The sequence below is a fragment of the Atractosteus spatula genome, chromosome 13 (genome assembly GCF_055471065.1).
Source record: "Atractosteus spatula isolate fAtrSpa1 chromosome 13, fAtrSpa1.hap1, whole genome shotgun sequence".
NCBI lineage: Eukaryota > Metazoa > Chordata > Actinopteri > Semionotiformes > Lepisosteidae > Atractosteus > Atractosteus spatula.
The window spans coordinates 439,905-466,286 of record NC_142718.1 but is presented as its reverse complement, the minus strand read 5'-3'; the positions used below and the strand labels follow the sequence as shown (position 1 = coordinate 466,286).

The window sequence follows — 26,382 nt, the reverse complement described above, 5'->3', positions numbered from 1 at the left end:
CCTCTCTCTCTCTCTCAGAGATCTTCCTGGGCACAGATACCAGCCTCTCTCTCTCTCTCTCTCTCTCTCTCTCTCAGAGATCCTCCTGGGCACAGATACCAGCCTCTCTCTCTCTCTCTCTCTCAGAGATCTTCCTGGGCACAGATACCAGCCTCTCTCTCTCTCTCTCTCAGAGATCTTCCTGGGCACAGATACCAGCCTCTCTCTCAATTCAATTCAATTCAATTCAAGGTGCTTTATTAGCATGACCGATGGGTACAATCAGTGTTGCCAAAGCAAATGAAAGTAATGATATTTACATGAAACAAAACAAAAATAGAAGTAAAATAAAATCTACAGACATATTACAGACATTTACAACAAAGACATATTATACAATATTGACATATTCTGTAGGCGGCTGGAGCATTATTGGGAGACAGACTCACTGTTCCTCAGGCTGTGACAGGAGATCACATACTGGGCTGCCAGTTCAACTGAGTTCCCTCCTCCCTCTCCCAGTAGGATTGGGACCCGTTGTGATTCTGGCAGGTGTGGGAACTCTGGGATTAGATTTCTGAATTTAGGGAAGAATGTTTCTCTAATCCCAGAGTATCTGTCACAGTGCAGTAGGAAGTGCACCTCTGTCTCTATTTCTCCCCGCTGGCAGTGGGAGCACAGCCTGTCCTCTCTGGACAGCCAGGTCTGCCTGTGTCGCCCAGTTTCTATGGCCAGGCTGTGGTCACTGAGCCTGTACTTCGTCAGGGTCTGTTTCTGTTTGTTATTTTTTATTTTGGTCAAATATTCAGCTAGTGTGTATTGTCTGTTTAAGGTTCTGTAACATTCCAGTTTATGTTGTGTCTGTGTGTGTGTGTCCCAGTGTGTGAGATATTGCTGTTTGATCTGTGCTGTGATGTGGTTGAATCTGGGTTGTGGTGCTCTAGCAGTGCTGTCCTGAGGCTGGTTAGTGTCGGTGTGGCTCAGGTCGGTGAGCCTCAGGACCAGCTGGCTCAGGGGGCTCTGTTTTGGGCTCAGCTCTTGGCTCAGCAGGGCTTTGTGGTGGTAGGAATTTTGGTCACTGTTTTTTAGGTGTAGCCAATACTTGAATATTCTTTTCTGTATGTTTATCAATAGTGGGTACTGGCCTAATTCGGCCCTGCACCCGTTGTTAGGAGTTCTTCTCTGCACACGGAGGATGTTTCTACAGATCTCCATGTGCAGAGTTTCTGTGGGGTGTTTGTCCCATTGGGTGTAATCCTGGTCTGTGAGGGGACCCCACACTTCACTGCCGTATAGGGCAATGGGTTGGATTACACTTTCAAGTATTTGGAGCCAGATTCTTGTTGGTGGGTTGATGTTGAAGAGCCTCTTTCTTATTGCGTAGAAAGCCCTGAGTGCCTTCTCCCTCTCTCTCTCTCAGAGATCCCGGTGGGCACAGATACCAGCCTCTCCCTCCTCTCTCTCTCCTCAGACATCCTGGGCCCCTCTCAGGCTGGTGCAGGAGGAGGCTGTGGCACAGTGCCCTGCTCTACAGGACCTGGTGCTGATGGGCCAGAGCTCAGTGCAGGCAGGTCTGTCTTCAGCTCATCATCTCCCTCACCCACTGTGCCTTCCACTCCTCCTGTCGTCTCTCGCAATTCAATTCAAGGGGCTTTATTAGCCTGACTGATGGGTACAATCAGTGTTGCCAAAGCAAATAAAAATTCACATGGGGAAAAAAAAACAAAAATAAAATCTACAGACATTTACAACAAAGACATATTATAAAATATTGACATATACTGTAGACAGATGGAACATTATTGGGAGACAGACTCACTGTTCCTCAGGCTGTGACAGGAGATCACATACTGGGCTGCCAGTTCAGCTGAGTTCCCTCCTCCCTCTCCCAGTAGGACTGGGACCCGTTGTGATTCTCTCTCTCTCTGTGCTGCTGTGCCTCCTGTCCTCACTCACTCAAGCTCTTCTCTCTTTGCAGTTCAACAGGATCCCAGCAGTTCTGATTTGGGAAGACGTGCCGAGAATCTCTACAACATGATTGTATGGTGTTGCAATAAAGAATCTTGAGAAACTGGAGTTACTGTCTCTGTATTAACCCCTCTCTCTCTCAGTGCAGTGTCAGTGTACAGTAGTGTGCAGGAGGAGTGTGTGTATTAACCCCTCTCTCTCTCTCTCAGTGCAGTGTCAGTGTACAGTAGTGTGCAGGAGGAGTGTGTGTATTAACCTCTCTCTCTCAGTGTAGTGTCAGTGTACAGTAGTGTGCAGGAGTGTGTGTGTGTGTATTAACCCCTCTCTCTCTCTCAGTGCAGTGTCAGTGTACAGTAGTGTGCAGGAGTGTGTGTGTGTATTAACCCCTCTCTCTCAGTGCAGTGTTAGTGTACAGTAGTGTGCAGGAGTGTGTGTGTGTATTAACCCCTCTCTCTCTCAGTGCAGTCTCAGTGTACAGTAGTGTGCAGGAGGAGTGTGTGTATTAACCCCTCTCTCTCAGTGCAGTGTCAGTGTACAGTAGTGTGCAGGAGGAGTGTGTGTATTAACCCCTCTCTCTCTCTCAGTGCAGTGTCAGTGTACAGTAGTGTGCAGGAGGAGTGTGTGTATTAACCCCTCTCTCTCAGTGCAGTGTCAGTGTACAGTAGTGTGCAGGAGGAGTGTGTGTATTAACCCCTCTCTCTCTCTCAGTGCAGTGTCAGTGTACAGTAGTGTGCAGGAGGAGTGTGTGTATTAACCCCTCTCTCTCAGTGCAGTGTCAGTGTACAGTAGTGTGCAGGAGGAGTGTGTGTATTAACCCCTCTCTCTCTCTCAGTGCAGTGTCAGTGTACAGTAGTGTGCAGGAGGAGTGTGTGTATTAGCTGTTTTCTCAGTGCAGTAGAGCTTGAAACAGTCACATCCTGGTTGTGGTTACCTGGAGTTCCTCTTGCTGGCTGTTGTCGGCTCCTCTCACCCCCCCGGAGTTCAGTGCAGGTGCGCGCTGCTGTGGGCTCTGTGTGGGGCGGAGGGGAAGCAGGAGGTCTCGCCCTCCGGCCGGCCGTTAGTGTGACTAGAGCTCAGTGAGGCTCCGCTGGGGGTTCCCCTTTTCTGTTGCCCCAGGGCCCTCTGGATCAGCTGGTTCATTGTACCCCCCGACCAGCAACGCGGTGCCCCCCGTTCCCCCGTGCGCCCCGGGGGCTGAGTTGACGAGCTGAGACGACTCCTGGTCCTGGAGGGTGTGCGGGTGTTTGGGGGACCCTGAGTTTGAGGGCGTCGCGCTGGGACAGAGTGGGGGACCGCGAGGCGCGGGTGTTTTGGGAAGAGCCGCGGGGGGCGGGGCGTCGTGTTTCAGGCAGAGGCGGGGCGGCCGCTGCTGATTGGTGGCCGCGGTTGCCATGGCGGGGGCCGGGCTGCGTTTATAAGCGCTGTCGCGGGGCGGGGGGGGCTCACCTGCCCCCGCGCTCCCTGTGCCCTGCTCTCGCGCGGTGCTGTGTGCCCACTCAGGACAGCGACGGACCGTGTCCCCGGGATCAGCCGCTCGCCTTTGCGCTCTTGTGGTCTTTGGTCAGTTAGCGATCTGCGCGCCATGGCTCTGGACGGCTGCGGCTACTGCTGCAAGGTCATCCTCATCATCTTCAACATCTTCTTCGCGGTAGGTGGCGTGGCGTGGCGTGGCGGTGTCCGCGCTGGGGGCGGCTGGACCCGGAGGCTCCGCTCTGCGGACCAGGCCGCTCGTGTCAGTCTTTCCGTGGAAAAACAACGCAGATTTCTGCTCTTCCAGCTCGCGGTGGATTCGCGTGTCCGTTCCACGCCCCTTTCCGCAGCCTTGCCTCCATCCGAGCCTACGCGGGCCGGGGCCTGGCTCTGGTTCCGAGGGTCCAGCCGGGGGTAGCTGGGCTGGACACCCGCGAGGGGACGGCTGGTCGCCACGGCCCGCCCGTGTCAGCCGAGGCGTGGGCGGGCTGCGGCGAGTTAGTTTCGTTTTTCCCTCAAAGTTTCGTTTTTCCCTCAAAGTTTCGTTTCCTCAGAAATCGCCGCCGCCGCGGCCGGGCTCGGTTTTGCCCAGGGTTACCGCGACTTCATTAGATACCGGTCCAAACACCACTGGACGCGCTGGTGCCCGCTGCCCCCCGGGCTCGGTCCAGACGCGCTGGTGCCCACTGACCCCCGGCCCGGTCCAGACGCGCTGGGCTGTGTGGTGCCCTGTGTCTGTGCTCAGGGCTGTGTCTGTGCCCTGTGTCTGTGCCGTGAGTCTGTGCTCAGGGCTGTGTCTGTGCCCTGTGTCTGTGCTCAGGGCTATGTCTGTGCCGTGAGTCTGTGCTCGGGGCTGTGTCTGTGCCCTGTGTCTGTGCCCTGTGTCTGTGCTCAGGGCTGTGTCTGTGCCCTGAGTCTGTGCTCAGGGCTGTGTCTGTGCCCTGAGTCTGTGCTCGGGGCTCTGTGGTGCCCTGTGTCTGTGCACGGGGCTGTGTCTGAGCTCTTTGTCTGTGCTCAGGGCTGTGTCTGTGCTCGGGGCTGTGTCTGTGCCCTGAGTCTGTGCTCGGGGCTGTGTCTGTGCTCTGAGTCTGTGCTCGGGGCTCTGTGGTGCCCTGTGTCTGTGCTCAGGGCTGTGTCTGTGCCCTGTGTCTGTGCCCTGTGTCTGTGCTCAGGGCTGTGTCTGTGCCCTGAGTCTGTGCTCAGGGCTGTGTCTGTGCCCTGAGTCTGTGCTCGGGGCTCTGTGGTGCCCTGTGTCTGTGCACGGGGCTGTGTCTGAGCTCTTTGTCTGTGCTCAGGGCTGTGTCTGTGCTCGGGGCTGTGTCTGTGCCCTGAGTCTGTGCTCGGGGCTGTGTCTGTGCCCTGCGTCTGTGCTCGGGGCTCTGTGGTGCCCTGTGCCCTGTGTCTGTGCTCAGGGCTGTGTCTGTGCCCTGTGTCTGTGCCCTCAGTCTGTGCTCGGGGCTGTGTGGTGCTCTGTGTCTGTGCTGAGGGCTGTGTGAGAGAGTAGTCACTAATGTCGGGGTGTTGGGGAGTATAGGTGAGAGAGTGGAGGGCGTGTCATGGTTTTAACCTTTCACCTTTCTGTCTCTGCAGATCGTGGGCTTCGCCATGCTGGGCCTTGGCCTGTGGCTGAGGTTCGGCTCGGAGACACGCGGGTTCTTCGATATCGACCTGAACACACAGCAGTTCGTCATTGGTAACGTACAGTACTGCGACCTGACACACACAATCACAAGCTCGTGTCACACTCACACACACGCCAACACACCCTCACACACGGTATCACCCTCACATAATCATACATAGTCACACCCACACCCTCTATCACACTACACACGCTATCACACTCACAAACACACAATCACGCTATCACACTCACATGCACAATCATGTGCCCAGTGTTGGGGTTCAGTGCTCTGTCAGTGAGGTCGCTGTGCCCAGTGTTGGGGTTCAGTGCTCTGACAGTGAGGTCGCTGTGCCCAGTGTTGGGTTCAGTGCTCTGACAGTGAGGTCGCTGTGCCGTGTTGGGGTTCAGTGCTCTGACAGTGAGGTCGCTGTGCCCAGTGTTGGGGTTCAGTGCTCTGTCAGTGAGGTCGCTGTGCCCAGTGTTGGGGTTCAGTGCTCTGACAGTGAGGTCGCTGTGCCGTGTTGGGGTTCAGTGCTCTGTCAGTGAGGTCGCTGTGCCCAGTGTTGGGGTTCAGTGCTCTGACAGTGAGGTCGCTGTGCCCAGTGTTGGGTTCAGTGCTCTGACAGTGAGGTCGCTGTGCCGTGTTGGGGTTCAGTGCTCTGACAGTGAGGTCGCTGTGCCCAGTGTTGGGGTTCAGTGCTCTGTCAGTGAGGTCGCTGTGCCCAGTGTTGGGGTTCAGTGCTCTGACAGTGAGGTCGCTGTGCCCAGTGTTGGGTTCAGTGCTCTGACAGTGAGGTCACTGTGCTCCCCTCTCTCCCGCTGTCCTCAGGGGTGACAGTGCTGATGGTGACAGGGACTCTGATGTTGCTGGTAGCTCTGTTCGGGGACTGTGGAGCCTGCAGTGAGTCTCGCTGTGCGCTGGGAGTGGTGAGTCACCGAGGACAGGATGGAGACTGTCTGATCTCACTCTCCCCCTCTCGCCTGGCTGTGTGTGTGTGACCCGTCTCTCTCTCCCTCGCCTGGCTGTGTGTGTGTGACCCGTCTCTCTCTCCCTCTCGCCTGGCTGTGTGTGTGTGACCCGTCTCTCTCTCCCTCTCGCCTGGCTGTGTGTGTGTGACCCGTCTCTCTCTCCCTCTCGCCTGGCTGTGTGTGTGTGACCCGTCTCTCTCTCCCTCTCGCCTGGCTGTGTGTGTGTGTGACCCGTCTCTCTCTCCCTCTCGCCTGGCTGTGTGTGTGTGTGACCCGTCTCTCTCTCCCTCTCGCCTGGCTGTGTGTGTGTGTGACCCGTCTCTCTCTCCCTCTCGCCTGGCTGTGTGTGTGTGACCCGTCTCTCTCTCCCTCTCGCCTGGCTGTGTGTGTGTGACCCGTCTCTCTCCCTCTCGCCTGGCTGGCTGTGTGTGTGGTGTGTGGTGTGTGGTGTGTGGTGTGTGGTGTGTGGTGTGTGGTGTGTGGTGTGTGGTGTGACCCGTCTCTCTCTCCCTCTCGCCTGGCTGTGTGTGTGTGACCCGTCTCTCTCTCCCTCTCGCCTGGCTGTGTGTGTGTGACCCGTCTCTCTCCCTCTCGCCTGGCTGTGTGTGTGTGACCCGTCTCTCTCCCTCTCGCCTGGGTGTGTGTGTGTGGTGTGTGGTGTGTGGTGTGACCCGTCTCTCTCCCTCTCGCCTGGCTGTGTGTGTGTGACCCGTCTCTCTCTCCCTCTCGCCTGGCTGTGTGTGTGTGACCTGTCTCTCTCCCCCTCTCGCCTGGCTGTGTGTGTGTGACCTGTCTCTCCCCCTCTCGCCTGGCTGTGTATGTGACCCGTCTCTCTCTCTCCTGTCTGTGTGCAGTTCTCCGGTCTGCTGACAGTGCTGATCTTGGCCGAGATCACGGCGGGGGTGCTGGCCTTTGTGAACAGTGACGAGGTGAGAGAGAGAGTCTGAGTCCTCTCGCCTCTGAGGCCTCGGCTCACCTGGCTCACCTGGCTCACCTGGCTCCCCTGTGCTTCTGTGTGTCAGGTGGGCAAGCAGCTGGCCGAGTTCTACGCCACCATCTACGCCCAGTACGTGAACAAGGGGGGGGACCCCAGCTTGGCCATCACCCTCAAGCTCTTCCACAACGCGGTAGGCACCCCACTCCTCACGGGGATCATGGGGCTGGCCTGCTCACACTGAGCGACTGACTCTGTCTCTGTCGTGTCTCTGTCGTGTCTCACTCTGTCCTCCTCTCATGCCCAGCTGGACTGCTGTGGGGTCGGGGGCGGCGCCCTGGAGCCCTTCGTCAGAGAGACCTGTCCCCGCGCTGGCCTGCTGCAGACACTGGTCATGCCTGTGAGTCCGCCTGTGGGGCTCTGTGGGGCTCTGTGGGGCGTCTGGTGGGCGTCTGGTGGGCGTCTGGTGGGCGTCTGGTCTGTGGCGCTCTGTGGGTGTGGCGCTCTGTGGGTGTGGGGGTCTGTGGCGCTCTGTGGGTGTGTGGGAGTCTGTGGCGCTCTGTGGCTCTGTGTTATAGCGTCATGACGTTCTCACTGACACAGGTTTCCTGTCTCTCTGCAGTCCTGCCCTGCTGTCATTGTTGATGTGTTCAACTCCAGAGCCCCAGTGGTCCTGGGCTGCTTCGTGGGACTGGCCTTGCTCATGGTGAGACAGGGGGCTGCACCCCACACTCTCTGACCCCTCCCCACCCCCTCCACATCCTGTCCCCACCCTCTCCACAGCCTCTCTGACCCCTCCCCACCCCCTCCACATCCTGTCCCCACCCTCTCCACAGCCTCTCTGACCCCTCCCCACCCCCTCCACATCCTGTCCCCACCCCCTCCACACAGTCCCCACCCCCTCCACATCCTGTCCCCACCCCCTCCACAGCCTCTCTGACCCCCCCCACCCTCTCCACATCCTGTCCCCACCCTCTCCACACAGTCCCCACCCCCTCCACATCCTCTCTGACCCCCCCCACCCTCTCCACATCCTGTCCCCACCCCCTCCACAGCCTCTCTGACCCCCCCCACCCCCTCCACATCCTGTCCCCACCCCCTCCACACAGTCCCCACCCTCTCCACATCCTGTCCCCACCCCCTCCACAGCCTCTCTGACCCCCCCCACCCTCTCCACATCCTGTCCCCACCCCCTCCACAGCCTCTCTGACCCCCCCCACCCTCTCCACATCCTGTCCCCACCCCCTCCACACAGTCCCCACCCTCTCCACATCCTGTCCCCACCCTCTCCACAGCCTCTCTGACCCCCCCCACCCTCTCCACATCCTGTCCCCACCCCCTCCACACAGTCCCCACCCTCTCCACATCCTGTCCCCACCCCCTCCACAGCCTCTCTGACCCCCCCCACCCTCTCCGCCCCCTGTCCCCACCCCATCTGTGTGGTGTCCTCAGTCAGGGTGTGTGTGTGTGTGTAGAGTTGTGTGTCTGTGTGGTGTCCTCAGTCAGGGTGTGTGTGTGTGTGTGTAGAGTTGTGTGTCTGTGTGGTGTCCTCAGTCAGGGTGTGTGTGTGTGTAGAGTTGTGTGTCTGTGTGGTGTCCTCAGTCAGGGTGTGTGTGTGTGTGTAGAGTTGTGTGTCTGTGTGGTGTCCTCAGTCAGGGTGTGTGTGTGTGTGTAGAGTTGTGTGTCTGTGTGGTGTCCTCAGTCAGGGTGTGTGTGTGTGTGTGTGTAGAGTTGTGCGTCTGTGTGGTGTCCTCAGTCAGGGTGTGTGTGTGTGTAGAGTTGTGCGTCTGTGGTGTCCTCAGTCAGGGTGTGTGTGTGTGTAGAGTTGTGTGTCTGTGTGGTGTCCTCAGTCAGGGTGTGTGTGTGTGTAGAGTTGTGTGTCTGTGTGGTGTCCTCAGTCAGGGTGTGTGTGTGTGTGTAGAGTTGTGTGTGTGTGTGTGGTGTCCTCAGTCAGGGTGTGTGTGTGTGTAGAGTTGTGTGTGTGTGTGGTGTCCTCAGTCAGGGTGTGTGTGTCTGTGTGGTGTCCTCAGTCAGGGTGTGTGTGTGTAGAGTTGTGCGTCTGTGTGGTGTCCTCAGTCAGGGTGTGTGTGTGCGTGTAGAGTTGTGCGTCTGTGTGGTGTCCTCAGTCAGGGTGTGTGTGTGTGTAGAGTTGTGCGTCTGTGTGGTGTCCTCAGTCAGGGTGTATGTGTGTGTAGAGTTGTGTGTCTGTGTGGTGTCCTCAGTCAGGGTGTGTGCGTGTGTAGAGTTGTGTGTCTGTGTGGTGTCCTCAGTCAGGGTGTGTGTGTAGAGTTGTGTGTCTGTGTGGTGTCCTCAGTCAGGGTGTGTATTTGTGTTTTCAGGTTCTAGCTCTGCTGTGCAGTTCGGTTCTGTCCAGACAGATCAAGCAGGCTCACCAGGGTCCGCAGTACCTGATCCTAGAGAGCAGCTCCGTGACACTGCAGCCCGCCCCCTTCGAGCCCCAGCTCCGCGGCCCCCAGTCGCCCCCCCCCGGCACGGCCGCCCCACTCTACTAACCTGGCTGTCGCGCGCTAGGTACACACTCATGCCCTCCGTGTCCTGTCCCGTCTCTCTCTGCGGGCGCTCGGGTGGGCTTGGTGACGGGAGCTCTGAGCTGCAGAGGCCTGTGGAACTCGTGACTCGTCACAGTTACAGCCCACAGCTCCGGACAGCTGGTTTGTCACCTGGTGTGGCAGCCAGGTGTGACCTCTGGTGCAGTGAAAAGTCAGCTGGTAGCACCATGAGTGCTGACAAGGGCTCTGGGTCCTGCAGGACACATCTGGAAAACCCAACGCTGCTTCTCTCTCTCTCAATGCACAGTAGTGTGTGTATTAACCCCTCTCTCTCTCAGTGCAGTGTCAGTGTACAGGAGTGTGCAGGAGGAGTGTGTGTATTAACCTCTCTCTCTTAGTGCATTGTCAGTGTACAGTAGTGTGCAGGAGGAGTGTGTGTATTAACCCCTCTCTCTCTCAGTGCAGTGTCAGTGTACAGTAGTGTGCAGGAAGAGTGTGTATTAACCCCTCTCTCTCTCAGTGCAGTGTCAGTGTACAGTAGTGTGCATTAACCCCTCTCTCTCTCTCTCTCTCTCTCTCTCTCAGTGCAGTGTCAGTGTACAGTGGTGTGCATTAACCCCTCTGTGTCTCAGTGCAGTATCAGTTTACAGTAGTGTGCAGGAGGAGTGTGTGTATTAACCCCTCTGTCTCTCTCAGTGCAGTGTCAGTGTACAGTAGTGTGCAGGAGGAGTGTGTGTATTAACCCCTCTCTCTCTCAGTGCAGTGTCAGTGTACAGTGGTGTGCATTAACCCCTCTGTGTCTCAGGGCAGTGTCAGTGTACAGTAGTGTGCAGGAGGAGTGTGTGTATTAACCCCTCTCTCAGTGCAGTGTCAGTGTACAGTAGTGTGCAGGAGGAGTGTGTGTATTAACCCCTCTCTCTCTCAGTGCAGTGTCAGTGTACAGTGGTGTGCATTAACCCCTCTGTGTCTCAGGGCAGTGTCAGTGTACAGTAGTGTGCAGGAGGAGTGTGTGTATTAACCCCTCTCTCAGTGCAGTGTCAGTGTACAGTAGTGTGCAGGAGGAGTGTGTGTATTAACCCCTCTCTCTCTCAGTGCAGTGTCAGTGTACAGTGGTGTGCATTAACCCCTCTGTGTCTCAGGGCAGTGTCAGTGTACAGTAGTGTGCAGGAGGAGTGTGTGTATTAACCCCTCTCTCTCTCAGTGCAGTGTCAGTGTACAGTAGTGTGCAGGAGGAGTGTGTGTATTAACCCCTCTCTCTCAGTGCAGTGTCAGTGTACAGTAGTGTGCAGGAGGGGTGTGTGTATTAACCCCTCTCTCTCTCAGTGCAGTGTCAGTGTACAGTAGTGTGCAGGAGGAGTGTGTGTATTAACCCCTCTCTCTCAGTGCAGTGTCAGTGTACAGTAGTGTGCAGGAGGAGTGTGTGTATTAACCCCTCTCTCTCTCAGTGCAGTGTCAGTGTACAGTAGTGTGCAGGAGGAGTGTGTGTATTAACCCCTCTCTCTCTCAGTGCAGTGGCAGTGTACAGTAGTGTGCAGAAGGAGTGTGTGTATTAACCCCTCTCTCTCTCAGGGCAGTGTCGGTGTACAGTAGTGTGCAGGAGGAGTGTGTGTATTAACCCCTCTCTCTCTCTCTCTCAGTGCAGTGTCAGTGTACAGTAGTGTGCAGGAGGAGTGTGTGTATTAACCCCTCTCTCTCAGTGCAGTGTCAGTGTACAGTAGTGTGCAGGAGGAGTGTGTGTATTAACCCCTCTCTCTCTCAGTGCAGTGTCAGTGTACAGTAGTGTGCAGGAGGAGTGTGTGTATTAACCCCTCTCTCTCTCAGTGCAGTGTCAGTGTACAGTAGTGTGCAGGAGGAGTGTGTGTATTAACCCCTCTCTCTCTCAGTGCAGTGTCAGTGTACAGTAGTGTGCAGGAGGAGTGTGTGTATTAACCCCTCTCTCTCTCTCTGCAGGTCTGTGCCTTGGTGTGTAGTCTTATCCTGTCCTCTGCAATAAAGAAGGTCCAGCCCATCCCCATTCTTTACAGCTCCAGTATGGTCTATTAGTCTTCCCGCTTCTGCAACTGACAAGCCTCCGGCACCAGCTCCCGTCCTGCCTCCGCTCCCAGGGCCAGAGCTCACGCAGCCTCCAGGGGGGGGCTGCAGCCGTGGCCAGCCCACCCTCACTGCAGGGAGGGGTCAGGTGCAGCTCAGGAGCGTCAGTCCCATCACTGTAGCCACGCTTGCTGTACCGCACTGTTTTTCTATGCACATTGAAATAAAGTCAGAAAATGGTGATGTGTCCTGGGCTCTATTCACTTCTGCCCTCCAGCATGGAGCTCTGTCAGGCTACCTTGGACTCACCAGTCATGCAGGAGCTGACTACCACAGGACTAATCCAGTTACAGGTCAATCATACTGCTGGAAGCCCAGAATCCAGACTGTTGTCCACATGTTCACAGTGGTGCATTGTCATCTCGCATCATGAACGAGCCCCCAGGCCTGCCCCAGGGACTGGAGCTGACGGGCTTCCAGTGTCCCCTGCTGGAGAAAGGAGGAATCACACCCTGCCTGCTGCTGTTCTACGTGTCCCCCTAAACCCAACAAGGGCCCTGACTTATTCTCTCCCAGAGCAGACAGGAGCTGAGCTCTGCACCTGTCCAGAACCTCACAGCAGGAGCCAAGAGGCCAGGAATGATCACAGGAAGCAGAAATCAGTTCAGTTTGTTTTTTTTATTGCAAAATCACTAGCATCTCCACACTGACCACACAGCAGCAGCAGCCTGCAACAGAGTAGAGCAGCATAGAGTCACACAGGGCCAGAACAGCAGACCCCTCCCAGCTGGACTCGCCTTCACTTGGGTGGCCAAGCCTTGGGCATGAGGAAGGGGCCCTGCTGGACAGCGATGTCCCCTGGCACAGGCTTGGAGCCAGGAAGCTGCATCCTCATGGCTGTGGGAGAGAGAAAGAGAGCTCACAGCCAGGAGCTGCTGGAGTGAGCAGAGCAGATCCTGTAGCCTCACGCAGGAGCAGGAGGAGAGAGGAGCTCACAGCCAGGGGCTGCTGGAGTGAGCAGAGCAGATCCTGTAGCCTCACGCAGGAGGAGAGAGGAGCTCACAGCCAGGGGCTGCTGGCCACAGAGGAGAGTTAATTCTCAATTGTGCCCACGAGCTGCTGGCCAGAGTCCCTGCTCCTGGATTAACTACCTCCCAGCCACTCTCCCCAGAAAGATGGGCTCACACCCCCCAACACCCCAGCAGGCAGGGTCAGGGGTCAGCTGGATACTTACTTTTAGGGTCAAAGCACTTGGGGTCACAGGACTGGACAGCAGGAGAGCAGACCTCGGTCACACACATGATGTACATCTGGGGGAGGAGAGGGCAGGTCAGGACCGAGCGCAGCGCCAGCAGTCAGCAGGGTCACCCCCTCGCCACACACTGACCTCCTCCCCTAGGTAGCGGCCCGTGTTGGGGTTCATGAACTGGAAGGTGTGCACGGTGAAGCGCCGGTAGTGTCTGGGGTGCTCAGCTGGCTGCACCTTGATGTCCACAGAGTCAGGGTCCACCTCATTGGGGCACCTGCACCGAGGGGGACAGGCCGGGTGAGTGCAGCAGGTACCCCCCATCCCCAGCTCGAGAGCGAGGGGCGGCCCGCCGGCCCCCCAGGCCGAGACACTGACCCGTCGTAGATGAGCACCCAGGCGGCCTGCGCAGAGCGGGGGTAGGCCAGGCAGTAGTGCACCAGCAGCACCAGGCTGGGGTCGGGGGGCGACACCAGCCGCACCTCCAGGAACAGGGGGGCCTTCAGCCGCAGCTGCAGGGGGAGGGCAGACTGGGGGAAGTAAGAGCGGTAACAGCCATCTGGTGGGAGGGAGGGAAGAGTCACAGGCCTGCATTCCCTACCCCCCCGAGCAGATAACCAGCAGGAGCCCCAGCCCCAGCCCCTTGTTGGGGCGCAGGAGGGGAGCCCCGGACACAGCACCTCTGGCGACGCGGAGCTCGAGGCGCAGCTGTCCGGAGGCAGAGGCGATGGGCGGAGGCAGGTCCTTCACAAGGAACCCACGGCTGCTGAAGGAGCCGGGGACGAGCCGGCAGCGCACCTGCATGCTGGGGAGAGGGGTCAGGGGTCAGGGGTCAGGGGTCCTCCACAGCCGGAGCCGGACCGCTGCTCACCTGAAGGGCACGTCCCTGCTGATCTGCCCGTAGCCGACCTGCGCCGTCGCCAGCCTGGTGCCGCGCACCTCCACCGTGTACACTGTGGCGTTGCCCTCCACCTGCAAGAGCACAGCGGTCAGCGGGACGCGGCAGGCGGGCGGGGCGGGCCGGGCCGGGCCGGGCGCGGGCCTACCGAGGAGCGCACGCCGCACAGCTGCAGGCCAATGGCGAAGATGGCGTACTGGGGCGTGGCCAGCGCGGGCGCGCAGCTGCTGGGCCCCGCCACCAGGCCCCGCGGGTCCGTCGCGGGCACCGTGTCGTGCCGGTGGACCGTGAAGATGAAGTGGCCGTCCTGCGTGCAAACTGCAGGGGGCAGAGCGGTCAGGGGTCAGGCACCCCCACAGGGTAGCCCCCCACCCCCTCAGCGCGGCCGACTGACTGACCGTTCAGCGGGTAGTAGCAGCTGCGCGTCGTGTTGTCCACACAGCAGCCGCGGGCCTGGCAGGCGGCCGGGCTGGTGTCCGGGAGACCACAGCGGACCTGCTGCTCCGAGGGGATCTCACAGCCTGCAGCCGGACAGAGAGAGGACAGCCCCGCTGACCACAGCCAGAGAGGACGGAGAGGGGACAGCCCCGCTGACCACAGCCAGCCAGCCAGCCAGCGAGAGCGAGAGCGAGATGGGGGACAGCCCCGCTGACCGCAGCCAGAGACACTGGCCAGGCTGTGGTCAGCAGGGCTGCCCAGAGAGAACCCCAGGAGGGATCGGGGGGGGGGGGGGGGGGGGGTACAGGCACCCCAAGGCCTCACCTGCAGGATGAGAGGGTGGTGGCATAAGGTCACGCTGGGCGAGGGGACAGTGCTCAGTGGGCGGGGCAGGGGTGAGGGCGAGGGGGGGCCGGGGCAGTTTGGAGATGTCCAGGTCCTCTCCCAAGTCCAGAGCCAGGGGGCTCACAGGGAACCCATGTCGGGGGGCTGCCCAGTCAGCCAACGGCCCCCTCATCTTCACAGGGGATCGGGGTGCAGGCTCAGCCCGCGGTCTCTCAGTGCTGACCGGTCCGGAGGGCATCATCATTTCAGCCGGCAGGAGCTCCTGCAGGGGGGGCACCAGGGCCTCACTCTCACTGGCCCGTGACCTCCCAGCACCAGGCTCCTGGGGCTCCCCGCCAGTCACCCCAGCATCCTCCCTCATCTCCTGCGGCAGCTCCTCCCCGGCCAGCGGCAGGGGCTCCCTGGAGATCACGGGCGGCCTCCGCAGCGGCGCGCCGGCGGGCTCAGGGACTCGGGGCGCAGGAGACGGCCTGGGGACCCCCTCCGCGACCCAGGGCTCCGGGAGGGCAGGGGCACCCCCACGGCCACGCTTCTTCAGGCACTTGCGCCCCTTCTTGTCGGCCTTGCGGGACGGGGAGCCCCGGGGGCTCTGGGGCTCCGGGCGGGACCCCTCGTCCTGCAGCATCTCCTCGGGCAGCTGCTCCGCCGCCAGCAGCGACAGCACATCGGCGCTCGGCTCGCCGGCCTGCGCCAGCGCGGCCGCCCCCAGCACGAAGCCCGGCGCGGGCGACACCGGCAGCCCCCGCCCCGCGGCGGGACACAGCCGCAGCAGGACACACACGAAACACGGCAGCAGCGGCCACGCTCGCCGCCTCTCCATCGCGCCGCGCATCAGGAACACGAACACGCGTGGGAAAGAAACAAACAGCGGATAAACCGACAACAACCTCCTGCAGGACCGAGAACACGCGAAGGCTTTGCAGGCTATACCCCACCATCCCCACGCGCGCTCTATTTACACGGCGCGAGCAGGTGCCGCTCGTGAGGCTCATCGCGCCCCAGCCAATCGCGTCCCCCACCCGCGAGCGTGGCCACGCGTGGGCTGCTGCTGCCTGACGCGCAGAGACTCACCTTGCGCGCGGGGGCCCACTGTCTCACGCCTGTGAGTCAATAATAATGTACAAGAATGATGATAATAAGATTGTATTGGTGTTGTTGTTAGTAGTATTAACTGCTGTATAAACCCACGAGATGCTCTGCTGAGGATGACTTCAGCGCTGCGGACGCGCGTGTCCGTGACCCGTCCTGAGGCGTGAGGGCTCAGACCCGGAGCCGGGCGGGGGGCCGGGGGTCTCTGATGGTGATGTGCTGTCTCAGTGTGACTTTACTGTCCCTGAGCCCTGAAATAGCACACTACCCGGGTCCGGGGATCACAGCAGACACGTCACGGACACGAACAGGGCGTATTTCCACATCGAAGATAATAAATAGGAACATCGATAACAACAAATAACGATAAACGGGATCTCTGTCACTTCACACTCGTAGTAAATCGTGACTTGCAGGTCACTGCTCTGACGCCTGACAGGAACTGTGGGAAGAAATCATGTGGGTGAATAAACACGCGAGGTGAGATCCGCGAGGAGCGTTCATCAGCTACACGGTCCGGCCGCAGTGGCGTTCCCGCGCTGATCTCGGGTGGGTTTCCACAGCCCTGAGCCCTGACACCCCGCGCGACTGCAGCCCGAGGGGCTCCAGCTTGGGCTCACAGCACCCCACCCACCCCCTCGCGAGCTGCGGGAGAGCCCCAGGGTACTGAAGCGCTTTAATGGGGTGAGGTGCAATCGTCTTCTGTACCCGACACTTGCTTCCACGCTTGTGTTTGGCCGGGCAGAGCCGATATTTAGCCAGGCGGTATTTATAAACGCTGGAAACTCCCGTGGGCTCCGTGTCTGGCCGCTGTGGTGTCCACGGTCCGCTACTACACGGATCTGACAGACTCACAACCCAGTGAAATACAATTGACGTCATCGCGCGTGTCCTGCAGGATGACAGCGACTCGACTGGGCGCCTCTCTGTTTCGAGGGCTCTGTGTCCGGTCTCCTTTTCCGCGATTCAGAAGCATATTACATCCTCAGCTGTGACTGGTCAGTTCTGTCCATTGCTTCCATTAAGCAGCTCCTATGGCCAGGCTGTGGTCACTGAGCCTGTCCTCTCTGGGCAGCCGGGTCTGCCTGTGTCCAGTGTCTCTGGCCAGGCTGTGGTCACTGAGCCTGTCCTCTCTGGACAGCCGGGTCTGCCTGTGTCCAGTGTCTCTGGCCAGGCTGTGGTCACTGAGCCTGTCCTCTCTGGACAGCCGGGTCTGCCTGTGTCCAGTGTCTCTGGCCAGGCTGTGGTCACTGAGCCTGTCCTCTCTGGGCAGCCGGGTCTGTCTGTGTCCAGTGTCTCTGGCCAGGCTGTGGGCACTGAGCCTGTCCTCTCTGGGCAGCCGGGTCTGCCTGTGTCCAGTGTCTCTGGCCAGGCTGTGGTCACTGAGCCTGTCCTCTCTGGGCAGCCGGGTCTGCCTGTGTCCAGTGTCTCTGGCCAGGCTGTGGTCACTGAGCCTGTCCTCTCTGGGCAGCCGGGTCTGTCTGTGTCCAGTGTCTCTGGCCAGGCTGTGGTCACTGAGCCTGTCCTCTCTGGGCAGCCGGGTCTGCCTGTGTCCAGTGTCTCTGGCCAGGCTGTGGTCACTGAGCCTGTCCTCTCTGGGCAGCCGGGTCTGCCTGTGTCCAGTGTCTCTGGCCAGGCTGTGGTCACTGAGCCTGTCCTCTCTGGACAACCGGGTCTGCCTGTGTCCAGTGTCTCTGGCCAGGCTGTGGTCACTGAGCCTGTCCTCTCTGGACAACCGGGTCTGCCTGTGTCCAGTGTCTCTGGCCAGGCTGTGGTCACTGAGCCTGTCCCCTCTGGACAACCGGGTCTGCCTGTGTCCAGTGTCTCTGGCCAGGCTGTGGTCACTGAGCCTGTCCTCTCTGGGCAGCCGGGTCTGCCTGTGTCCAGTGTCTCTGGCCAGGCTGTGGGCACTGAGCCTGTCCTCTCTGGACAACCGGGTCTGCCTGTGTCCAGTGTCTCTGGCCAGGCTGTGGTCACTGAGCCTGTCCTCTCTGGGCAGCCGGGTCTGCCTGTGTCCAGTGTCTCTGGCCAGGCTGTGGTCACTGAGCCTGTCCTCTCTGGACAGCCAGGTCACTGGTTCTCAGGGGTGACTGGGGCTGTAGTGCTCTCTGCTGCATGTTGGTCAGTGGTGTGCACTGGCCTCAGTGGGTCCTGCATGTGTTGTTGGGAGGTGTTTTTCTCTGCACATGGAGGATGTTTTACAGAACTCTGTGCGGGGCTTCTATGGGCGTCAGATGAGTCAGATGAGCTGATAGTCAGTCCGAGGTTCTGTATGTGTAGCTGGCTGTGTGCCCAGTGTGTTGCTGTTCAGTGTGAAGTGGTACCTGTTTCCCTGAGGTCTGGCTTTTTTCTGGAAAAACTGGACTCTGGTCTTGTCCAGATGGGCTGGCAGTGCCCAGGTCTGACAGTACTGCTCCAGCAGTGCCAGGCTCTGCTGCTGACCCTGTTCTGGGTCCAGATGGGCTGGCAGTGCCCAGGTCTGACAGTACTGCTCCAGCAGTGCCAGGCTCTGCTGCTGACCCTGTTCTGGGTCCAGATGGGCTGGCAGTGCCCAGGTCTGACAGTACTGCTCCAGCAGTGCCAGGCTCTGCTGCTGACCCTGTTCTGGGTCCAGATGGGCTGGCAGTGCCCAGGTCAGACAGTACTGCTCCAGCTGTAGCCCCTGTTCTGTGGGCGACAGCAGGACCAGGTCATCAGCTGTGTCGTGTAGTGTGAGACCAGGAGCTGCAGACTGTTCCCACACTCCTGCTAGCTCACTGGTCGAGATGTTGAACTCAGGCTGCAGCCCTGTCTCACCCCACCGCCCAGAGTGAAGAATTCAGTCCTTCTGCGTCTCTGCCTCCTGCATCACCCTCCCGGGGAAGCGAGGTCCCTCCCTGAACCCGCGTCCGAGAGGCCGCACTTCCCCCCCTCCCCCGCTAGGCGGAGCCCGCGCCCCGCTCCGCAGCCGGCGGAGGGAGAGAGAAGACAAGACGGAAAGCAGGCACGCCCCCCCCTCCTTCTCCTCCCCCCCCCCGCCAACACACGGCAGTCCGTCAGATCCGGTCTATCCCTCACGGAAAATCCCGAGGTTGGGAATGCGTGTCTCCCTGCCCCGGTCCTGCTCTAATTAGCGCTCATTATTCCCCCCCGAGCCCGCGAGCCCAGGGAAGGAGACGGTCGGACCCAGAGACAGACCCGCGCAGGCGCGCGCACACAGAGTCGGAGCGACGCGGTCCGGTCCGGTCCAGTCCAGTCGAGCGGCCCCAGGGTCCGTGCGCGCCCCTGCCTGCGTGGTTCCGTGGGGTAAAAGCCGGAGGCGCAGCGACTCGGTAGCGATTACAGAAAATTAGCCATCCGCCACGGGCGGGCAGAGGACGAGCCGGGAGAGAGGAGAGAGAGAGAGAGAGGAGGAGGGACAGAGGGAGAGAGGGAGGGAGAGAGAGAGAGAGGGAGAGGGAGCGAGGATACGAGCTGGTTCACGGGAAGGCGAGCGAGCGAGAAAGGGGTTCGGGAATTTAAAAAAACAGACGGGGGAGGAGAGAGAGAGGGAGGAAATCGCTGCCTTTCACGCCGCAGGGATAATTTGAGGACAATGACAAAATCGGGATAGACGGAGCCTTCGTGCGTCTGATCTGTCGGGACGAGAGCGGGACAGAGGTGTTTTTCCTGCCAGAAGACAGGGAGACTCGGGCTGGGGCAGACAGCGGCGGTCGGATACAGTTTCCTCCCGTGTGCGTGTGTCAGCCGTGGGGGCGCGTCCGAGACGACCGCTTTGATTCGAAACCTTTATCCGCCCGGCGTGTCGCGCCCGTGGGGCGAGATCCCAGACGCGAGGGTGCGCGCCGAGCTCCACAGAGATCCCCGCTGCCCGTTGCGTGGGTCTGGCCTGGCAAGCGCGCGTGGCTCCCACCGCCCCGGTCGCCGTGAAATGGTCTCGGTCGGACCCGCGGCGCTGCGTGACTCCGAGTAAACAAAGAGCCCGACAGCTCGCGGAGCCGCGCTTGTTCAGCTCGGAATCGGCGGAGTCGCGCTCGGGAGGAGGAGGAGGAGGAGGAGAGGAAGAGCAAGAGCCGCCCGTGAATGTCTGCCGAGGTCGTGTCCCTCCTGCTGCCCGTCTCCCGGGGAATTCTGGACCGGGACAGGGAGCTGGACACGCCGAACCCGGCCCCGAACCCCAGCCGCGGGATGAAGCGCGGCGACCCGGAGCCGGAGCCGCAGCTGGCGGCCAGCGGCCCGGAGGCGGACTGCAAGCGGGCCAGGATCGACGCGGACGTGGGGCAGGTGAGTCCGTGCGGTTCCGCCTCTGGCCGTGTTCCGTGGAGGTGAGCGCCTTGTAGGTCAGACCGGCGCTTATCTGCGCGCTGAGCCTGCGCGTGTGTGTGTGTCCGTGTGAGAGTGTGTGTTTGTGTGTGTGTGTCCGTCCGTGTGAGTGCGTGTGAAGAAGGGAGCTGCGCGTGAGGCGGCCCGTGAAGCGGCTGGGGAAGAGAACCGCGTGGAGGGTTTCTCGCGGCCGGCGGAGCGGGCAGGGGTGGGGGGCTGCCCTGTAGGTGAGGCGCGAGCCGGGGGGGGGGGAGGGGAGGCTGCCGCCGAGACAAAGAGCCGACCTGTGCGCGAGCCGCACGCGAGAGGAGGGGGAGCCCTCGCGAGGTCCCCAGCAGGGGCCTGACAGAGTATTGCCCACTTGTGATTGTAAAGAGCGGCCTGGATCGAGTGGGTCGCCGTGGGCCGGTTCTGACCCGCGGGGCTCTGGTCGCTCAGGCCCAGACCTGCGGACCCCAGCTCGGAGAGCAGGAGGCGTTTCTGTGCTCCGAGGGTGGCAGGGGTCTGGAGCTTCAGTAACGTGCAGCTTGTTCCAGACGAGAGCTGGATATCATCTCACTGGTGTCCCCACTGTCCCCCTGACACAGGACACAGAGGTGCAGACGTGTTGTTACAGACTGAGTGTCTGTTCAGGAGTGATGATGATGATGAAGGGTGTCAGTGTGGGGCTCTGGGTGACTCTATCCTCTCTCCAGCTCCAGTGTCCAGTCTCTGTCTGTAACCCCACTGTCACCCTGACTGCAGGACACAGAGGTGCAGACGTGTTGTTACAGACTGAGTGTCTGTTCAGGAGTGATGATGATGATGAAGGGTGTCAGTGTGGGGCTCTGGGTGACTCTATCCTCTCTCCAGCTCCAGTGTCCAGTCTCTGTCTGTAACCCCACTGTCACCCTGACACAGGACACAGAGGTGCAGACGTGTTGTTACAGACTGAGGGTCTGTTCAGGAGTGATGATGATGATGATGAAGGGTGTCAGTGTGGGGCTCTGGGTGACTCTATCCTCTCTCCAGCTCCAGTGTCCAGTCTCTGTGTGTGACTGTGTGACGATGATGAGGGTGTGATATGGAAGTATTGATTTTCTGGGGACGGTTATCGATCCTGTGAGGTCAGAGTCACAGCTGAGTGAAAGGTCAGTCGATTGTCGGGGGTGGAGGAGGGGTGACCTCGTTTCCACTGCACCGCGTCACATCAGGCTGGGTTCTGAGCCCCCAGAATCTCTGGGTGCCCCTGATCCCCATCCTTCAGCTGAGCAGGGCAGCAAGCCGGGGGACTGTCCCACTGTGTGTGTGCGCAGATCCACAGGGCCGTGTGTGTATGTGTGCGCGCGCAGATCCACAGGGCCGTGTGTGTGCGCGCGCAGATCCACAGGGCCCTGTGTGTGCGTGTGTGTGCGTGCGCAGATCCACAAGGCCCTGTGTGTGTGTGTGTGTGTGTGTGTGTGTGTGTGTGCGCAGATCCACAGGGCCCTGTGTGTGTGTGTGCAGACCTGAAACAGAGCAGTCTGGAGGCTATTCAGCAATCTCTCTCTCTCTCCCCGTGTTTGTAAGCTTGTTGTGGATCATATCGGATAATGTGCGGCTTTAACGAACTGATCTCGTTAGTGCTGCACAAAGCCTCTTTACCCGCCAGCGATCGGAGGAATCGGCTCAGTGTGTGCAGGAGGGGTGGGGGCGGTCCGGCTGCGCGCGCTGGGTTCGGACCTGCGGCCCGGGGGGGGCGGAGCTGCCAGCTCTGCGCTGTGGACATTGCCCCCCGGCGCGCTGGGGGAGGCCCTGACCTTCGACCCCGGGCGATGAGTGCCACGAGGGCGCTGGTCTCTGTCCCTCTGTGCCGAGCAGGACACAGCGCCGACCCGCTCCGGGTCTCCCTGCCTCGTCCCCGGGCCCCTGCTGGTCCGGCTCTTCCCCTCCCCCTCCCCCTGCAGAGGCGCCATGACATTCCCCCAGCCTGACTCACCCCCCCCCCAACTCCCAGACTGATTGAATCCAGATGTTGAGAGCGTCCCCTCCCCCAGCCCTCTGTCCCGCCCTGCCAGCCTCTCTCCCTTCTCCACCACTCTGCTGCGCCTCTCTCTCGCCAGGACGGCCTGTGTTCAGCTGTCATCCAGCATCTCACACTGGGACGGCCTGTGTTCAGCTGTCATCCAGCATCTCACACTGGGATGGCCTGTGTTCAGGTGTGATCCGGTGTCTCTCTCAATAGTACGGCCTGTGTTCAGGTGTGATCTGGAGTCTCTCAGTGATACGGCCTGTGTTCAGGTGTGATCTGGTGTCTCTCAGTGATACGGCCTGTGTTCAGGTGTGATCTGGTGTCTCTCTCAGTGGGACAGCCTGTGTTCAGGTGTGATCTGGTGTCTCTCTCACTGGGACGGCCTGTGTTCAGGTGTGATCCGGTGTCTCTCTCAGTGGGACGGCCTGTGTTCAGCTGTGATCCGGTGTCTCTCTCAGTGGGACGGCCTGTGTTCAGCTGTGATCCGGTGTCTCTGTCAATGGGACGGCCTGTGTTCAGGTGTGATCAGGTGTCTCTCTCAGTGGGACGGCCTGTGTTCAGCTGTGATCCGGTGTCTCTCTCAGTGGGACGGCCTGTGTTCAGGTGTGATCCGGTGTCTCTCAGTGGGACGGCCTGTGTTCAGGTGTGATCCGGTGTCTCTCTCAGTGGGATGGCCTGTGTTCAGGTGTGATCTGGTGTCTCTCTCAGTGGGACGGCCTGTGTTCAGGTGTGATCCGGTGTCTCTCTCAGTGGGACGGCCTGTGTTCAGGTGTGATCCAGTGTCTCTCAGTGGGACGGCCTGTGTTCAGGTGTGATCCGGTGTCTCTCTCAGTGGGATGGCCTGTGTTCAGGTGTGATCTGGTGTCTCTCTCAGTGGGATGGCCTGTGTTCAGCTGTGATCTGGTGTCTCTCAGTGGGATGGCCTGTGTTCAGCTGTGATCTGGTGTCTCTCAGTGGGATGGCCTGTGTTCAGCTGTGATCTGGTGTCTCTCAGTGGGACGGCCTGTGTTCAGGTGTGATCTGGTGTCTCTCTCAGTGGGACGGCCTGTGTTCAGGTGTGATCTGGTGTCTCTCAGTGGGATGGCCTGTGTTCAGCTGTGATCTGGTGTCTCTCAGTGGGACGGCCTGTGTTCAGGTGTGATCTGGTGTCTGTGTTTGGCTGTGACCCAGCGTCTCGGACTGGTGTTGTCTGAGTACGGCTGTAATTGAGCGTGTCTGCGATAATCAGTGCTAACGAGCTCAGTGTGAGTTAATTAGTGGGCTTTGTGTTGGGAGGATGGGGATAATGGGGAAGCAGGGGGGGCAGCAGAATGATGAGATTAAACGGACCTGGCACTGGCGCGGACTCTGGCACGACCGCAGGCAGAGCTCTACCAGTCCTGGGGGGTGTCGTGGGGCTGTCCGTTCCTCTCCCTGCTCACGGCTGACCTCTGACCCCAGGCTGTCTGAACTTGAGCTCGGTGTCTCCTGTCCACAGTACAGTAAGGCATCCCTCTGACCTCTGACCCCAGCTTCTCCAGTGATACAGCAGTCAGCCCTCTGACCTCTGACCCCAGACTCTCCAGTGATACAGCAGTCAGCCCTCTGACCTCTGACCCCAGACTCTCCAGTGATATAGCAGTCAACCCTCTGACCTCTGACCCCAGACTCTCCAGTGATACAGCAGTCAGCCCTCTGACCTCTGACCCCAGACTCTCCAGTGATACAGCAGTCAGCCCTCTGACCTCTGACCCCAGACTCTCCAGTGATATAGCAGTCAGCTCTCTGACCTCTGACCCCAGACTCTCCAGTGATACAGCAGTCAGCCCTCTGACCCCAGACTCTTCAGTGATACAGCAGTCAGCCCTCTGACCCCAGACTCTCCAGTGATATAAGTCAGCCCTCTGACCTCTGACCCCAGGCTCTCCAGTGATATGTCAGCCCTCTGACCTCTGACCCCAGACTCTCCAGTGATACAGCAGTCAGCCCTTTGACCTCTGACCCCAGCTTCTCCAGTGATACAGCAGTCAGCCCTCTGACCCCAGACTCTCCAGTGATACAGCAGTCAGCCCTCTGACCTCTGACCCCAGGCTCTCCAGTGATACAGCAGTCAGCCCTCTGACCTCTGACCCCTGACCCCAAAATCTCCAGTGATACAGCAGTCAGCCCTCTGACCTCTTGACTGTGATTACAGAATCTCCAGCTCTTGCGTTCACTCCCATGATCATTGCGTCCCTGCCACATGAGAATGAGCAGCGTGGTCCAGTTCACGGGCGAGTCTGTGGGAGGGCCGAGGGCTGTATCGCTGTCGTCTTGAGAGGGCGCCAGGGTGGGGACGCCAGGCGGCCATCTTGGCTCCAAGGCAGTTCCCAGCTCCCAGCAGTTCCCAGGGTCCCGAGAACCAAGATGGCCGCCGCAGGGGGCAGTTTCCTGCTCTGGCCCTGTTCCCGCTCCGAGGGAGAATTCCCTGGGGGAACGAGGCGCGTGGTGGAAACCCATCCCCGATGAGGCAGGAAGTCCTTGAACAAAGAGGGGCCTGTGTCCGAACTGGGCCGGCCTGTCCCTGTGCCTGCTCCTGGAGCCCGCCACTGCCCCCCTGCCCTGGACGCGCTCGGAGTGAGCTCACTCCTGCTTCCTTCCTGCCTTCCCAACGTCCCCCCGGCCTGCGTCTTCCCACCTCCTCCCGCTCCTCCCGTATGACTGCATCACCATGGCGACCGCCTGGGCCCGCTGCCGATTGGCTGGGCAGCAACAGGAGGAACCAAAATAGAGATTCCCTCTGGGCAGAGAGGGGGGGCAGGGGGAGAGACTGGACTGTAGTGTGCAGCAGGAGGAGTGTGTGTATTAACCCCTCTCTCTCTCAGTGCAGTGTCAGTGTACAGTAGTGTGCAGGAGGAGTGTGTGTATTAACCCCTCTGTCTCTCAGTGCAGTGTCAGTGTACAGTAGTGTGCAGGAGGAGTGTGTGTATTAACCCCTCTCTCTCTCAGTGCAGTGTCAGTGTACAGTAGTGTGCAGGAGGAGTGTGTGTATTAACCCCTCTCTCTCTCAGTGCAGTGTCAGTGTACAGTAGTGTGCAGGAGGAGTGTGTGTATTAACTCCTCTCTCTCAGTGCAGTGTCAGTGTACAGTAGTGTGCAGGAGGAGTGTGTGTATTAACCCCTCTCTCTCTCTCAGTGCAGTGTCAGTGTACAGTAGTGTGCAGGAGGAGTGTGTGTATTAACTCCTCTCTCTCAGTGCAGTGTCAGTGTACAGTAGTGTGCAGGAGGAGTGTGTGTATTAACCCCTCTCTCTCTCAGTGCAGTGTCAGTGTACAGTAGTGTGCAGGAGGAGTGTGTGTATTAAGCCCTCTCTCTCTCAGTGCAGTGTCAGTGTACAGTAGTGTGCAGGAGGAGTGTGTGTATTAACCTCTCTCTCAGTGCAGTGTCAGTGTACAGTAGTGTGCAGGAGCAGTGTGTGTATTAACCCCTCTCTCTCAGTGCAGTGTCAGTGTACAGTAGTGTGCAGGAGGAGTGTGTGTATTAACCCCTCTCTCTCTCAGTGCAGTGTCAGTGTACAGTAGTGTGCAGGAGGAGTGTGTGTATTAACCCCTCTCTCTCTCAATGCAGTGTCAGTGTACAGTAGTGTGCAGGAGGAGTGTGTGTATTAACCCCTCTCTCTCAGTGCAGTGTCAGTGTACAGTAGTGTGCAGGAGGAGTGTGTGTATTAACCTCTCTCTCAGTGCAGTGTCAGTGTACAGTAGTGTGCAGGAGGAGTGTGTGTATTAACCCCTCTCTCTCAGTGCAGTGTCAGTGTACAGGAGTGTGCAGGAGGAGTGTGTGTATTAACCCCTCTCTCTCAGTGCAGTGTCAGTGTACAGTAGTGTGCAGGAGGAGTGTGTGTATTAACCTCTCTCTCAGTGCAGTGTCAGTGTACAGTAGTGTGCAGGAGGAGTGTGTGTATTAACCCCTCTCTCTCTCTCAGTGCAGTGTCAGTGTACAGTAGTGTGCAGGAGGAGTGTGTGTATTAACCCCTCTCTCTCAGTGCAGTGTCAGTGTACAGTAGTGTGCAGGAGGAGTGTGTGTATTAACCCCTCTCTCTCTCAGTGCAGTGTGAGTGTACAGTAGTGTGCAGGAGGAGTGTGTGTATTAACCCCTCTCTCTCTCAGTGCAGTGTCAGTGTACAGTAGTGTGCAGGAGGAGTGTGTGTATTAACCCCTCTCTCTCTCAGTGCAGTGTCAGTGTACAGTAGTGTGCAGGAGGAGTGTGTGTATTAACCCCTCTCTCTCTCACTGCAGTGTCAGTGTACAGTAGTGTGCAGGAGGAGTGTGTGTATTAACCCCTCTCTCAGTGCAGTGTCAGTGTACAGCAGTGTGCAGGAGGAGTGTGTGTATTAACCCCTCTCTCAGTGCAGTGTCAGTGTACAGCAGTGTGCAGGAGGAGTGTGTGTATTAACCCCTCTCTCAGTGCAGTGTCAGTGTACAGCAGTGTGCAGGAGGAGTGTGTGTATTAACCCCTCTCTCAGTGCAGTGTCAGTGTACAGTAGTGTGCAGGAGGAGTGTGTGTATTAACCCCTCTCTCTCTCAGTGCAGTGTCAGTGTACAGTATTAACCTTTCGGGAGTCGATAGTGTTTG

At 59.1% G+C, this 26,382-nt stretch overlaps 3 protein-coding genes and 1 long non-coding RNA gene across 9 annotated transcripts in view; 2 read left to right on the top strand and 2 right to left on the bottom strand.

The window, feature by feature from the left end:
• Positions 1 to 217: 217 nt before the first annotated feature.
• LOC148821478 (uncharacterized) lies at positions 218 to 3,898 on the bottom strand. Its single transcript, XR_016093928.1, has 2 exons — positions 2,879 to 3,898; positions 218 to 1,978 (listed from the first exon to the last, which is right to left on the bottom strand). It is a non-coding gene; the product is annotated as an uncharacterized LOC148821478 (long non-coding RNA).
• cd9r (CD9 molecule related) lies at positions 3,387 to 11,722 on the top strand. Of its 2 annotated transcripts, XM_088930936.1 has the most exons (9): positions 3,387 to 3,595; positions 5,008 to 5,110; positions 5,871 to 5,968; positions 6,865 to 6,939; positions 7,033 to 7,137; positions 7,252 to 7,344; positions 7,567 to 7,650; positions 9,284 to 9,476; positions 11,405 to 11,722. In XM_088930936.1, exons 1-8 carry the CDS (start codon positions 3,530 to 3,532, stop codon positions 9,455 to 9,457), a joined length of 798 nt encoding a protein of 265 aa, XP_088787062.1. In that variant the 5' UTR covers positions 3,387 to 3,529; the 3' UTR covers positions 9,458 to 9,476; positions 11,405 to 11,722. The 2 variants fall into 2 exon arrangements, with proteins under 2 accessions (XP_088787062.1, XP_088787063.1); XM_088930937.1 differs by lacking the exon at positions 9,284 to 9,476 and having other exon boundaries at positions 3,460 to 3,595.
• Positions 11,723 to 12,284: 562 nt separating this feature from the next.
• On the bottom strand, positions 12,285 to 15,711 carry LOC148821476 (zona pellucida sperm-binding protein 4-like). Its single transcript, XM_088930978.1, has 9 exons — positions 14,392 to 15,711; positions 14,028 to 14,150; positions 13,778 to 13,947; positions 13,603 to 13,703; positions 13,412 to 13,536; positions 13,110 to 13,290; positions 12,873 to 13,008; positions 12,720 to 12,795; positions 12,285 to 12,382 (listed from the first exon to the last, which is right to left on the bottom strand). The coding sequence occupies exons 1-9, from the start codon at positions 15,242 to 15,244 to the stop codon at positions 12,285 to 12,287; spliced, it is 1,863 nt and encodes a 620-aa protein (XP_088787104.1). The 5' UTR covers positions 15,245 to 15,711.
• Positions 15,712 to 18,560: 2,849 nt separating this feature from the next.
• rbfox2 (RNA binding fox-1 homolog 2) overlaps positions 18,561 to 26,382 on the top strand; it is a 35,451-nt gene continuing 27,629 nt past the window's right edge. For all 5 annotated transcript variants that reach the window (XR_016093921.1, XM_088930873.1, XM_088930871.1 and 2 more), the window contains exon 1: positions 18,561 to 19,764. Coding sequence is in view for 4 of the 5 variants with exons in the window: in XM_088930873.1 (XP_088786999.1) it covers positions 19,564 to 19,764 (201 nt within the window). In the remaining variant the exon portion in view is untranslated. The remainder of the gene's footprint in view (positions 19,765 to 26,382) is intronic.